The 15,022-nt window shown below is 48.6% G+C and overlaps 2 protein-coding genes across 2 annotated transcripts in view; one reads left to right on the forward strand and one right to left on the reverse strand.

The window, feature by feature from the left end:
- The window catches only part of Pi4k2a (phosphatidylinositol 4-kinase type 2 alpha), a 33,069-nt gene extending 27,652 nt beyond the window's left edge, over positions 1 to 5,417 (forward strand). Inside the window, exon 9 of the mRNA XM_036169488.1 lies at positions 3,171 to 5,417. Coding sequence (XP_036025381.1) covers positions 3,171 to 3,332 — 162 coding nt within the window. The 3' untranslated portion in view covers positions 3,333 to 5,417. The remainder of the gene's footprint in view (positions 1 to 3,170) is intronic.
- A 909-nt stretch (positions 5,418 to 6,326) lies between these two features.
- On the reverse strand, positions 6,327 to 12,273 carry Avpi1 (arginine vasopressin induced 1). The gene is made up of 3 exons (XM_036175790.1): positions 12,086 to 12,273; positions 7,703 to 7,977; positions 6,327 to 6,904 (listed from the first exon to the last, which is right to left on the reverse strand). The coding sequence occupies exons 2-3, from the start codon at positions 7,966 to 7,968 to the stop codon at positions 6,745 to 6,747; spliced, it is 426 nt and encodes a 141-aa protein (XP_036031683.1). The 5' UTR covers positions 7,969 to 7,977; positions 12,086 to 12,273; the 3' UTR covers positions 6,327 to 6,744.
- Between the last annotated feature and the right edge of the window lie 2,749 nt (positions 12,274 to 15,022).

Here is a 15,022-nt window from a genome sequence, read left to right on the forward strand (position 1 = left end):
AAGAGAGCTCAGCAGTGAAGGATACAAACTGATCAGAGTACCTAGCTCTGAAGCCTGGCACTCCCATCTACTACCTATGAGATCCAAACCTCTTTTTCCTTCCACTTTTCTCTTTGTATCATGTACTTGCTTCATGATGTTTTATATGTACACACACACACACACACACACACACACACACACACACACACACACGTATATAATTAAATTTGTTGTTTGAAATAGTTGGAGTAATGCCTGATGCATAAAAGTACTCAACACATACTAGCTAATTATGGCTTTGTAAATAGAAAAGTCTGCTTCTTGGATCTTTTTCTTCTCTGAGATAAGTTGTTATATAGCCCAGGCTGGTCTTAAAGTTTCTGTGTAGTCCAGAATGACCATGAACTCTTGATCTTCCTGCCTCCATTTCCTAAGTGCTAGGATTGCAGGCATGTAGCTGTAATTACTTTACTAATTTTAGTCTTCAAAGAATGTAGTAGTCTTTCCACCATAAGTATATGTTTACTTCTTTGTACCATTTAAAGGCTCCCAAAGAAAGCACCTTTGGGTTTGCTGAGCACATTTTCCTCGGAAATGGGATAGTCAAGAAGTTTTTTTTGCTTTTTTTTTTTTTTTAAACATTTATTGATTCTTTGTGGATTTCACATCATACATTCTGATCCCACTTGTGTCTCTGTCCCCTCGAATTCACCCTCTGCCCTTGTAACCTCTCCCCAAAACAAAACAAAATTAAAAGAAAAACAAAAAGCCAAACAAAACAAAACAAAAATAACAAACAAGAGAGAGAGAAAAAAGAATCTTGTGGAAGCTGTAGTGTGGCCCATTGAGTCATACAGTTAACACTTTAGGCCATTCATCTTTACTTGCAATGTTCCTTGCCGTGAGTCATTGGTCTGTCTTGAGGCCTCTGGCTTCTGCTATGCTACTAGTAATGAGCTCTCACTGGGGCTCCTCTTGGATATCCTGTTGTTGTCCTGTGTCATGGAGTTCCTGCAGTTTAGGTCTGTAGGTTTGTAACCTTCACATGCTCCAACAGTTCATAGATAAGGTGGATGGTGGAATGGGCTAACTCATAGCCCTGGTTCTGGGTTGGTCATCCCACCAGCTTTCCCTCATTGTCACTACCTGGGTGAGCTCTCCAGCACTGCCTTAGCCAGCCCATTCAATGCAACTTGCAGCAAGGATCAGGGCCAGTTCTCCTGCTCTCAGATCCTCAAATCTGGGTGGGCCACCCACACTCACATTGCTGTTTTGCCCAGGTGAGGTGTAGGACCCTCTCTCCTGATTGCTGTAGGGGGCATAGTGTGTGTGTGTGTGTGTGTGTGTGTGTGTGTGTATGCATGCATGCGTGTGTTGGGGGGTGTTCAGCTCTCATGCCCTCAGGGCTGGCTCATCTGCGCACCTAGATAGTCAAGGAGTTTTAAGAGCTAACCATCTTATTAATCCGTCGAATACTAATATTCTGTCTTTCTCAAGTAAAGCAAGGGCCTACCTAGGCTGGCATGTCTTTTGGACACCTTGAAAGCTACATTGTAGACACTGGATTACAAGCCTCAGCATAAAGGAACTGGCTTGGTCCTAAGATAATATAGGTATCACCTCATCTGTATCACACCATCTTCTCCAACCCTTTCTCAGTCCCTTGCCAACACTGTAGCAGCCTTCCCATTACACCTAATTAGGGTACCATCTAGGGTAGCAAAAGGTAGGAGAGAATAGCAGGTGAAATTTTATCTTTCTACCTTGTATTCTTAATGTTTTTGGAACAGCTTTTGTATTTTAAAACCATTGGCAGAAAGAGGCAGCAGGCTGTGATATAAGCAAAGGAAGTATCGGTTCGAACATAGCAGTTGCAGTTTGATTGCATGCCCAGGGCAGACCTGAAGTGTGTTCTGGCAAAGGACAGTGGGAAGAAACTTGCAAGGAACCTAGAGAAGTAATCTGACCTTGTGTCACTTGTTTTGAAACTTTTTGGATCAGTTGATGAGCTGTGGATAAATAATCATAGGATAGGACTGTGTCATGGCCTCCTGACTCAGAATCATTAGTTTGCTTAGTCACACACACTCAGCCAATTTACCTACCCTTCAGAATGACAGGGCCAGGCATGCTGATACTCTCAACATTTGCAAGGCTGAGGTAGGAAAGGCTTAGCTGGAGAGTACCTGCCTGGTGTGTATGAAGCTCTGGGTTTGGTCCCAGAGGACACAGATTTTCAAAGGAGGTGGGGAAGTTGCAGGGCCAAAGGGGGCTTTATTTTCAGCTCGCCCATATAACTATTCCACATTCCAGCTCCACAGCCATGCAGCCTGCTGCTTTGAACTTTCCACCTCTTGGGTCATACTTTCTATTTTATGGCCTTAAAGGGCAAAGAAGTATTTGTTTTCACTTGGGGTTCTACTTCTTTATTTGCTTGTTTGTTTTAAGGCAGGGTCTCACCATATTGCCCAGTTGGGTCTCAGATTCCTGGCTGCCAAACAACCTTCTTGCCTTCTCTTCCCTTCTGAAGTTAAAATTACAGGCAAATAAAGTATTTTAAAAAATTGTTAGTGAGGTCGTATCTACTGTCCATGTATTGCCCATTCATATACCAACTTTCTTTTAATTTTTTTAGGATTATTTTAATTTTATTGTATGAGTGTTTTGCTTGTATGTATATCTGCACTCCACTTGAGTGACTGGCACCCATAACGGCCAGGAAGCAGGTGTCAGATCCACTGATACTGGGATAACAAATGGTTGTAAGCCACCATATGGGTGCTGGGAATTGAATCCAGATCCTCTGGAAGAGCAGCCAGTGCCTTTTAACTATGAGCCATCTCTCTAGTCCTAAAATTTTTAAATTTTCATTTAAAGTTATGTGTCGATATCTGTATCTGTACCTGTGAGTGTGGTGCCTTCATAGTTCAGAAGAGGAGCTGGAGTTACTGGTAATTGTGATCCACCTGACCAGGGTGCTAAGAACTGAACTCAGGTCCTCTGCAAGAGCAGTACATACTTTCAGCCACTGAGCTACCTCTCCAGCCCTGTATTCCTACTTTTGTAAATAGCCTACTTCCATGATGTTTCCATTGGTATGTATTTTGACTTGAAAGAGGGTGCTCTCTGCAGAGGCAGGCTTAGAATAGGCGGCCTATCTCTCACTCATTTTGTTTTTCTCAATACAGATCCTAAATTTGACCCAGGCCCTAAAAGACAATAAGAGTCCCCTTCACCTCGTCCAGATGCCTCCTGTGATTGTTGAGACAGCCCGTTCCCATCAGCGGTCTGCAAGCGAATCCTACACACAGAGCTTTCAGAGTCGGAAGCCTTTCTTTTCCTGGTGGTAGCCCTAGAGGCAGGCTGAAGATTAATCCTGCAGGTGACAGGCTGGGAGCAAGCCTGGAGAGAAGCTGGTGCACGGCAGAGCCTTTGAGGGCCTTCCTCTTTGCTTGACGCCTCCCTCAGGGCTTTCCCACCCACAGGGAGAAGCACAGTCAGGGACAAGAGGACTCCTGGACCCTTCAGAGTGTTGGGGAGGCTGGCATCCAGGCAAGGTGGCAGGATGGAGGAGCTCCCTCCCAGTATCCGGTGGCAGGTTAGGAAAGCCCCATCTCCCTGACAGCCCTCTCCATCCCAGTTTCCTATTATATTCTGCATCAGAAAGAAACAAACTTAAATGCTTGTAGGAAATCAGATTAGATACTCGAGTCAGAAGCCCTTAATCTAGACCTGAGTTTGCTTAGACACGATCTGATGCCTAGCTGTTGTTTACCCCCACGAACTGAGCTGTGTCAGAGGCCCTCAGACAGAAGCCACACCTTTCTGTTTTTGCCAAATTGATCCTCCCCTTGCCATACTGGTACTGGCTTCTTGTGGCAGTGAGCAGCAGGCTTTTGCTCTGTCTCTGTCAGAGGCTCTGCACACAATCTTTCTGTTCTCTGCCCTGCTGCTGCTGCTGCTTGTCTACCACTCAGCTAAGGTGAGAGAAGGCTAGCATTGGCAGTTCTGTTCTGCCAGGCGGGTGTGTAGCATGCAGAGGTGATTGCCTTAGCCTAAGTGCGTGCTGGGTGCTGGGAGTGGTCCATGGGGAGCCTGGCACAGCCTCACTCCTGGGTCCTTCCTTAGTTTCCATCCTTTTCTACCTGGTTTCTGTTGTTTTCACTATTTTCCCCCAACTTTTAGTTGAGGAGTTCAGTTTGTGTTCTGGAGCGGCTCTTGGTGGGGTTGTGGGTCAGTCAGGTCATGAGTGGCAAGACATTGTCCTTGTTCTCCCGGTCATCACTGCTGCATGGAAAGCAACAGGACCTGTGCTCTGTCTCCTAACGGCAGTGCCCACAGGGCTCCTTGCCTTCTTGTCCTGGGCTGCTTTCTCCTCAGCTTCCCAAAGAGAGGCCTTCCAACAGTTCCCCAGCGCCTGCCCAGTTCACGTGCATCTTCCTGCTTCCATGTGTCTTCTCCCTTGCCAGGTGTTTGAACCCTTTCTACACCAAAGCAAAGAATTGGCTTCAGGAGGGAGTAAAAGGGGCCACCTGTGGCTGAGAGGCAGCAGTGTTCACACCCTGTGATGTGGACCCCTGAGGGTTCTCACATTCTACAATTGGTCAGTCAGCCTTGGAAAGAAATTGTCTTGAAGGCTTGAAAAAAACCAAAGAAAGGGAATGAGGACCACAGCTGTGTGTCTCGTCTGCCTGCCTGGAGCCCACCATCCAGGAGCAGAGCAGAGGCACTCCAGCTCTCCCATCAGCTGGAGCAGGCTGCTCCCCATCCAGTCCAATCTAGGAGCCAGCTTGCTATCGGCTTCCACTCAGCCAACATGAATCTTTGAGCACTGGATATGCATGTCCTGTGGACCAAGGCACCATTGTTTGCCCCATCCTGACAATCCCATCCAGTCCACTTAGACTCTGGCCTCAGAACCATGTTTGGGAGAATTCCTGCCTCTTGATCACAGGAGCCTTCAGGGGTCCAGGTACGTGACATTCTTCACAGACATCGTCACACCAGCCTGTTGGTGAGACTCCCCACTGGGGTACTGGAGATAGCCCAGGTGCCTGGAGAGAGCCTGGTGCTCTACTAGGCTCTTGTGCACTGTCCTACTCCAGATCAACTCTGCCATCAGGAGGAAATTGGGTCCAATGTAAGACGGAGCCAGTGCCAGGCCTGATGGGCAAGGGTGCAGGCGTCCTTCCCTGCCTCTCTCGCTTGAAGCCTGTACTCAGGTTGTCTTGAATGTGGACTTTGGGAGTGCCAAGAGCCCAGAGTGTCAGGTACTTCCAGGACAGCGGCTCTCTGCCAGCCTTAGGCCTGTCCCCCATATCTAGGAGTGGAAGCTGGCTGGTGAGCGCTGCCCCGTTCTTCTAATGCACTGTAGAAATTGTATGTATTGTATTTAAATCAATGCAAATGTATGAATAACAAATCCAGTTCTGATCGCTTTGTCCAGTTTTCTTTGGGGGAAGGAAGACAAGGTAAATGCAGTTTTAACGGCAAAGAGAGTGTTTCCATGGTTACAGAGACTTGACTCCTGAAAACCAAGTGTTTTCCTAAGACATTTCAAAACCTGACCTGAATCTATTGATGGGATACATGCTTGTCTTTGGTATGAGTACTTGTTACAGATTGTTCTCTGGTAGGGACTCTATAGTATTTGCCCTGGCCACTTCCTTAAAGTCAAATTCTGTTAAGTGTAGAGCAGTGGTTCTCAACCTGTGGGTTGTGACCCCTGGGGGTGGGGGTGGGTCAAATGACCCTTTCACAGGGGTCACCTAAGACCATCAGAAAACACAGATATTTACATTATGATTAGCAAAATTGCAGTTATGAAGTAGTAATGGAAAAATAACATGAGGAATTGTATGGAAGGGTCACAGCATTAGGAAGATTGAGAACCACTGGTGTAGAGGTGAATTTAGAGATGTTAGTTTTTCTCCTTGACCAGCAGAGGGCAGTCTGGCCATAAAGGTACACCACTGTCCCTGGGGGTACTGTTTGGCAGGGAGGGGGATGCTGATGAACACATAGTTTAGAATAGTAGGAAAAGCCCTTCCTTCACTCTAGGCTACCAGGCCGTAGTGCCGGTTGATCAATTGTCCTGTGCCATTGCACCTGAAGATGGTTGGCCCTTGACAGTGCTCCCAACAACTGCATCCTCAACCAAGGACCCAGTGCCCAAGTGCAGAGACCTCCTTTTTCCTTGCAACTTACTCATTCTGGAAGAGGAAGCTGTAGTACTGGGGTCTCCAGGGCTCGGGGTTGAGAAAGCACAAGCATCCAGGCAGACTTATCTCCTGGGGAATATAACCTGTCCGTCCCTGCTGGGATTCTCCCCGTCTATAACAGACTCACAGAATTGTTGATGTAAATTTTTTTTATTTTCCACTTTAACAAGTTTTCTCTTTGCACTGGCCTATGGCACAAGGGTGTGGACAGCTGGCTGCTGCATGGTGACAGCAACTGGCAGTTAGTGGCAGAAACGGTGAGATGCTGCATCTGAGTGCACATTACTTTTACCCCAGGGGAACACCCTGCAGCCCAGTTTTGCTATGAGGTCTGAGGCATCACTTCTCTTGTTAAGAACAGGTTCCACACAGTGCAGAGTCCAGTGAATGCTGGTTCCGATCTGAACTGAGGACAACATTCTTACTACTGCTTTCATCCCCTAGACAGGGTCCTGCTCAGGCCTCCTTCTTGCAACTTCATAAGCCTTTTGGCAAAAGTCCCTGCAGTACCTGGGGAGGACCTCCCCGACCCTTCACTGGGTCAGTGTCTTATCTGGTGGAGGTAACCTGTGGGACCTGGCTTATTCCAGTTTCGGTGGACTCTGGCACTTGTCCTCCGGGAGTTCCCAATCTGCTCACCAGAGGCCTCATCAGTGGTGCTGTCCTGTGAGTCAGCCGCTGTAGATCCAGGCTCTGGTGCTCTGTTGGGAACAAGTGTGTAATAAGCCAGTGTCAACACAGAGAGCAGGATGGAACCTTAAGAGTTCTATCACTATAAAACACTGCTCAGGATAAAAAGAGACCCAAGATCTGTATGACAACTCTTTCCAGCTCTGTATGTTAAGAGGGTGGGGCTGGATCTGAGAATGGGACACTCAACAAGTCTCCTGGCCTTTTTTGTTCATTCATGGTATCATAAGTCAGGCATAAATAGCATCAGTTAATGCAAGCAATGAAGACTGACTTGCCATCTCAGACCCGAGGACCTGTTCAGTCTCTGCTGTTCAGAGTGAGGGGAGGATCCTAGAGGGAAATTTGTAGTGATGGCTTTAAGGCCAGGTCATTTACCCAGGTCCCCTGGGGCCCACTACTGGGCTGGCAGTGACAGGCAGAGGTAGATGGCCAGAGAGGATCTCTACTTCTTGTCCCCATAGGAGCTCTACAGTACCTGCTGAGACCTCTCCTCGGTGGTTCCCCTGCATACTTTAACCAGGCTTGCCTTCATGACACCCATCCTACTACTGGTCTTTTTTCCTCCTTCCAACAGTACTCCTTTCTACTGGCCCAGAGTCTCGGAATTTGGTAGTTCTACTTTGACTAGATTTCCTTCTCATGGGGACCACAGAGTCATGTGACTCCAACAATAGTCTTAAGTGCCATAGCAGTATAAACATGAACAGTAGGTACCTTACAGCGAGGACAAGTCACTGGTTTGAGGTCACACCTGAGCAGGCATCCTTTCTACCTCTTTCCTCAGCCCTCTAGTCCCAGGTCCCTACCTCAGCCGGCTGCAGTGGTTCTGCCTCGGGGGCCTTTTCCTGCGCAGCCTCCTCAGAGCCTCAGCCACACGGTGATCCCCTGCACATTCCCAGATGATCTGGGCCCGCTCTTCAGCCAGCTGGTCCCCACTGCGCTGGAACAGGCCCTGGATCTGTACCAGCTCGGCATCCTGGAAGATGTTGGCAGAGGCCTGCTTGCGGGCCCGGGCCTCAGTTGAAACCTGCCACAAGGGTGGCTCACTCACCACAGAGGCCGGGGTCCCCATCACGGTGCTCTGAGGACAAAGGTGGGGACATAAGCACTCCTGTAGCCATCTGCAGAGGCACTGGCAACCAACAGCTGGCCACAGACTGGACAAGGGAAAATTAAAATATAGTCACAGGAAGATAGGTACACATTTGCTATAAAAGAGGCAGAGTGGAATGGGGGCTAGGAATGTAGCTCATTTATTTGATAGAGTGCTTGCAGAGCATGCATGAAACACTGGGTTTGAGTCCCAGTGCCACATAAACTGGGTATGGTAGTACATGTCTGTAATCCTAGCACTTGGGAGATGGAGGCTGGAGGATCAAATGATAAAAGTCAGGACTGCAGAGATGGCCCAGCAGTGAAGAGCACTGTATGCTCTTGGAGAGGACCGAGTTCAGTTCTTGGCACCCACACGGCTGCTCACAACTGTCTCAAGTCCAGTTCCAGGGAAACTGGCCTCTGCAGGCACCAGGCATACACAAGGAACATGGATATACATGCAATCAAACATTCATACACATGAAATAAAAATAAATCTTAAAAAGGAAAAGCTACAAAGTCATCCTCAGCTATATATTGAGTCTGAGAACAGCCGAGACCACACAATGCCATGTTAAAAATTAAAAAAAAAAAAAAAGGTGACAATAAATACAAGCATTTTCAGTTTGTTCTCACCTGCACCCAGCAGCAGCCCTCACCCTCACCTGCTGTTCCTTTGTTCTCTGGAAGCCTGAGTCATCACTCCACCCTCTCCCTTGCTCTGGCCTCCAGCTCAACACATTAGTCCAGTTGTTTTCACATACACACTGTCCTAGTTTCCATCCTAAGATCCCACTTTCTTTTCAAGACTTAATACCTAAGATAAATCCACAGAAGAAAGACATCCAGATAAAATCATAAAAGCTATATTTTTACCTGGAAAACGGGAATAAGAAAACTTGTGTGGCACTCAGCCCCCAGGAACTAGTGGATCTACATGCTGAGAACAAAAGCTAAGTGACCAAGGCATGTTTTCAGACTAATGAGAGAGAAAAGGCAAGCGTGGGTATTTACTGTGCACTGGATGATGCGCATGACATCATTAATCCTCGAAATAACTCTAGAAGATAGATACTGCGATCGCTATCCCAGTGCGGGAGAAGCAAGGGCTGGGGTCCAACTGAACCCTGCCCCTTGACTGTGGCTCCACAGTTTAAATCATGGAGCCACCTGTTGTTCCGTGAGGAGTAAAGGACATTCCTTACCCCACAAGTAGAGTCCTGTGCAATGTTTCATCTAGTCACTAGTGTCAAGGTGGCTGACTGGGTGAAGCATCCTCAGCCTTGAACCAGTGGTGCTCAGAAGAAAATCTCCAGCCTCCATTCAAGAATTCTAGGACTGCAGCTGAGCCCAGTGCACAGGGTGGCATGTGACTCAGGAGTCAAGGGTCTGTCCTTGGCTCTGCCACTTGATAGGCTTCAGGAGTCCCCATCACCTCTGGACCGATTCCCTGCCAGTGTGGGAGCACTGAGGTTGAGGTTGATGGCCTCAGAGGGCCTGCACTAGTGTGAGTCAGTGGAGCTATGACAGGGATGGTCTGTGCTGAAGATAACACTGCTTGCCTGCTCCTTGTTGGCTGGGAGCTGCATGTGTGGACAGGTCTAACTAATTAGGTTGCAGAAAATGCCTCAGCTAGCAGTTACCCTTCTCCCCACCCCTCGCCTCCTTGAAGGCCAGATACTGTTTTGCTACAGTGGGTGGAAGGGTCAGAATCCGGCAGAAGTCTGAGAACACTGCCAAGCCCTAGGTAGACTCTTAGGCTGGTCTGGGGTGGTAGGAGATGGGGCGATGTCCCTCTTTCAGAATCTGAAATCATCTCTGAGGAGGAAGGACAAAGAATTAAGTAGCAGAAGTCAGCAGGGGGAAATGGCCTGGGGCCTGACTGGCCAGCCTCCGGTGAGCTAACAACCCAAGGAAGAACCTACTGGACAGTCCAGGGTCCAGCTTCAACCACCCCCTCATGCCTTGGGAAAAGCCGTGGCACCTCCAAACTTTTGAAGCCCTTCCCTCGAGGGAGCTTCACCCTGGAATTCAGGCAGCAGAGTGAAGCTAGGATTCCAAGTAGGATGAGATGGTAAACATTGGGAAAACTGATGATAAAGTGGGGTCATAACACTGTCAGAAGACACTTCCTGTCTCATTCACTGTGTTCAATCCTTCCTCTTCTAATTTCCAGGACGAAACCTTACTCCAGGAAGCTCAAGTGTATACTTGAACAATGGTACTTTTTAAAACTGGAAAACGAAAGCATGGGGCTATTAAAAGATTACAGATAGAGCTTTCATTCTAGAGCTCACATAGAAGATAAGCAGGGTCTGCAAGCAGATGAGTAAGAGCTAATTACAAAACACTTCAGCTGGACACAATGAATGAACCCCCAAAGTAAATGCTGAACATTGAGGATGACAAAGCTCCACTTATTTTGAGTCAGGCATTAAAGGAAGAAATCTACAAAGATTTAAGACATGCCTCACACTTCACCCAGCCAGTGCACAGGCAGCACAGATGTGTAAAGTGGGGGCATTCTCTGTAGCACATGACAATAGTTCCACAGCTAGCCCATAATTTCTCCATCCTCCCTCCTCTCAGGGAGGCATAGGTAACCCTGGAAACAGAGCACACTTAGGTGGGGTGGCAGTTCCTGCTCCCTATTCAGGTTGCCACCTTTGAATAACCTTGGTGATGGCAATCCTCTCATTAAAACAACTAGAGGCTCAAGTCAATACTGTGGCCCTGGCCTGCTACTCTCTACAGACAGACCTCTGGACAACAGCCTAAATCTGTTGTTCCTCAAGTGGGAAATCACATTCAAATGGCCCTGTGTTCCATATACTGCTGGCTTTTCCAAATCTATGCCGCAGAAGTGAAGAAGAAAACTGGGCCCTTATTCCAGACCCATTTTCTGGCATAACCCAAAAAATAAACTAACACAGAGAGGAATAACTCCTTTTGAAAGAATTCAGAGCCCTAAGTTGCCAGCAGTGCACTGATCACTGAGTGACCTTGGACAAGTCTCTTTTCCTTTGCTGCATTTTGTTCATCAATCAAAATGGTGTGTGTGTGTGGGGGGGGACCCTTACTGGGTACGGAGATGAAATATAAGAATGTCCATTCTAGTACCTGGCATACTACAGACACTCTACACTGCATATCAGTTGAATGAAAAATGATGCCAAGGGGAAGGCTATTAACAGGACTACAGAGGACGGTTATCACTGACATGCAAACTCTACTGGGGGGAGGGGGTTTCAAAGAGAGACAAGGTCATCTGTGCCCCCTTTAAAACCATGGTTTTATGACTAACTTCATAGAAGAAAGCCTCTTGCTATGTCAAGCACAGAACAGCATTTTCTGGGGACTTTTTGGTCCTCGTGTGAGGCGGCATCCTGATGTCCCATGTTAGTGGGCACTATTGTTAAACTCATTTTCCCGATGAAAAAAAGCTGGAAGTAGTAACTTGCTCAACACCCAAGGCTGGTAGGTAATTTAGGCCATTAACTAGGTGGTCTGACCCGAGTGCCTACGATCTCGACCAGAGTTATTTTCATTTTTGCCAGATGGTTGAGAAGGTGTCTAAATGAAACAAGGGGGCAGAAGGATCTGAAACCTGCCATCTTCGACTGAGGGTTCTGGAGGTCGCCATCGATCCACAGACAGAATTCCCACGCCAGCCTCTGCGCTTGAGTTAGAGCGAGGGGCGTTAAAGCAGAGCTCCACGGGGAGTTAGATCAGTGTCGTGTCAACATACAGCCAGTTCTAGCAGACCCCAAGTAGGGATCCAGCAGCTAAGACGCCCACTCCAACCTCTCCGGCTTTTCGAGAAAGGGCAGACACAGCTCTGGGCTTCCTGCTCTGAAGGTGATCGTAAGAGCCAAGCGGAGGTGACTGGCTGGCCAAGAGCTTGGGAGAGGGTATCTTGGCAGAAGGTACAGAGCACCATCCCCAGCACAGTCGGCCTCAGGGCTCAGACGCGGCCGCTAGCAGAACAAGAGGCCCTTAAATGGATCTAGGGTGTGCGACCTGGCGGATTCCTAGCTACGACCGTCCTCCCGTGCGCTCCCGCGAAGAGCTGAGCCGGACCGTGTCCTACCTACCTGGTTGCCTTGGCTGCCCGAGGCGGACAGAACGCAGCCCGGAGCCTGGCCGGGCCGCCTGGATCGCAGCCACAGTTCTCCGGAGAGAGTGCGCTGAGACCCTCAACAGCCAATCCTCGGCCACAGCCTTGCAGCGAGCAGCTAAACCAACCTTCCCATATCGAACGCGAAGACGCCGCGAGCCAATCAGCCGCCGCAGAGGGCGAAGGGCGTGTCTAACCCCGCCCCTCCCTCGTGCCCGCCTCCAAACCGAGTGCGGAGATTCTTCGAGTCCAATCAACCGCAGAGTATCGGTGAGGGGCGTGTCCTCCGGGCCCTCCCCCTCCTCTCTGCAAGACCCAGCCCTCCTGACGCCCGCAGGCGCCCCCTTGATTGACGTCAGTCCTGGGGGTTGGCTGGGTTTTGCCCGCACTCACGCACGCAGGCCGGGCGGAGTCGCATTCTTGCCACAGGGTGCGGCAGAGGCTGCTGGCCCTGCCGGGTACATTTGACAAACGACCGCCCCCCCCCCATACACTTTTTTTTTTTTTTCTGGGCCGTGTCCTGCTCGCGTGGCGCCCGCCAAGTTCTGCTGTTATGATCCTTGTAACCTGCTGCTCCTAAAACTCCCCTCCCCTTCCAGCCCACCTGGGTCTGCATTCGGAATGATCTTCAAATCCTGTAGCCACGGTGCAAGTTTGGGCCTGTTACCTAAAGGACGAAGTACTTAAAAGTTCCTGACTCTTTGACATCTTTCACTGCGACCTTTCCCAGTTCGGTTTCCCTGATGGGCAGTAATAGAACTGCAACCCTTAACTTGGAGTAGTTAACAGCCTAGCAATGAAGGCTAACACTGAACCACCACTTAATATGTGATTACAATCATGATCACGTGAAGCTGGAAGAGGGTAAAGAGGCATTCTTGGGAGAGCCTGGAAGCCACATAACCAGTAAAAGGAAGGCGCTGAAGTTTTTAGAACGAGTAAGATTGGATCTGGGAAGAATAAAGGTAGAGGAAAGGAAGCTTGCTGCAGCCAGGATAGAACTTTTCTCCAGAGAACTGAAGTGAGGCTTGGAGATTCACTGTAAATAGCAAGGTATCCACGGTGGGAAGCCGAAGACGTGGGCAGGCAAGCTTGCATTTGCGCCTCGGAGGGTCTGTAAGCATGGAAATAACATGATTTGTACTTATGAATAGGCATTCTGCAGCCCCTACAGAGTGCCAGTAACGCAGTCGGTACTTGACAAGTGTTAGCTCATTTTCTCTTGGTGTTGAATTTGCATTTTTAGAAGGTCTCACCAGTTGCAACTTGGGAAATGGGTTTGAAAGAGCAGAAATGATTGCAGGGGATCCATGAGACTCTTTTTCCCTCGCCACTGCTGGACATCTGGTCCGTGAGCATGCTAAACAAGTGCTCTACCACTGAGCTGCTATGTGCCCAGCTCTTCTTTTTCTGTCTGTTTGTTGCTTTAAGATAGGGTTTTATTTAAGATTGGGTTTCCTCCCGACTCAGTCTCTTGGTGCCGAGATAATAGGCACGCGTACCACCAGGCCCAGCTCTGGAGAGATGGCTTTGTTGAGGGTTGTTTTGCTCTTGTCCAGAAATGTCGGGAAGGATGCCTGGGCAGCAGGTGTAGGCAGCAAGTTTCCCTGACTTTTCTCACTTCAAAGCTGACATTCTAAGATTAGTTTCTCTTCTGTAAAAGTTCCAGGTGGGGAGGAGATGAAGGAGGCTGGAGAGATGGCTCAGTGGTTAAGAGCTCTGGCTGCTTTTGCAGAAAACCAGGGTTCCAGTCCCAGCATCCACATGGCATCACTACCACCTGCAACTCCAGTTCCAGAGAATCTGGTGCCCTTCTCTGACTCTGAAGGTACCGTGTACACATCTGGTGCACATACACTCAAGCAAAGACACTCACACACTGAAAACAAACAAAAAGAGCCTTGAAAAAATGTTCCACTAGCTGGGATTTGTGGCATCCTTTTTGCAAGGGGAATTTCGTTTCTATTCTTACTCATCGTCCCGCTGCACAAAAGTGTGTTTTTAAGGATGGTTTCTCTGCTTTTCTTGAAGTCCTGGGGAAATGAAGAGATAGAGAGATAGATAGATAAAGGAGATCAGAGATCCAAGAGCAAGATCACGCAAGAGAAATTAGCAGTGTTCTTTCCATTCAAAGTGTGGCTGAGGAGAGGACTGCAGGCTCTTAAGCCACAAGACCAGCCTTCCGATGCAGGGACTCCTCTCACCCACTCTAAGCTCTAGGAAAGTCAGACTTTCAGCATGTCCAGGGTTAAAGGACCTGGGAATTCTGATGCCACCAGCTCAGATGGGTACACACTGCAGGCTTCTGGGTCAGATGTGACTAAGGCTGGGTGGGGAATGTCTGCTGTCTCCTAACAGTTCTGCAGGCATGTACTGATGCTCACTCCACAATGGAACCATTTCCTTTACCCCCGTTTTATGATTCAGTATTTCTGACGAGAAGATGGGACACTCCCCTAGTCATGTGGGCCATGAGAAACCTCACCAGAAATGGGGATGTTTGAGACTCACAGAATGGTACAGGAAATGGTAGCTACCAACAAAAAGGGCCCTGTTTCTTCATTTGTTGTGAGCCACGGTCTCTTTTTGTAGCTCAGTCAGGTTTTGAATTCCAGATTCTCTTGCTTCAGCCTCCTGGGTGCTGGGATTACAGATGTGGGCCACCATACCATAGCTTTCTGGGCCCCCGTTTAGAGGAGGTTGGCGCTGAGGAGTGCCCCTAGTGCCATATAGGCAAAGACTTGGATTTCATCCAGGGCCCAGATTAAGATGGTATGAATGGGGCTGATGGGATGGATGACTCAGTGGTAAAGGTACTGGCCACCAAGCTTGAGAGCCTGAGTCTGACCCCAGAACCAACATCAGATGGAAGAAGACAGACTTCAGCCAGTTAGTTGTCCTCTGCTCTTTGCAC

The sequence above is a fragment of the Onychomys torridus genome, chromosome 1, assembly GCF_903995425.1.
Source record: "Onychomys torridus chromosome 1, mOncTor1.1, whole genome shotgun sequence".
Classification (NCBI taxonomy): Eukaryota; Metazoa; Chordata; class Mammalia; order Rodentia; family Cricetidae; genus Onychomys; species Onychomys torridus.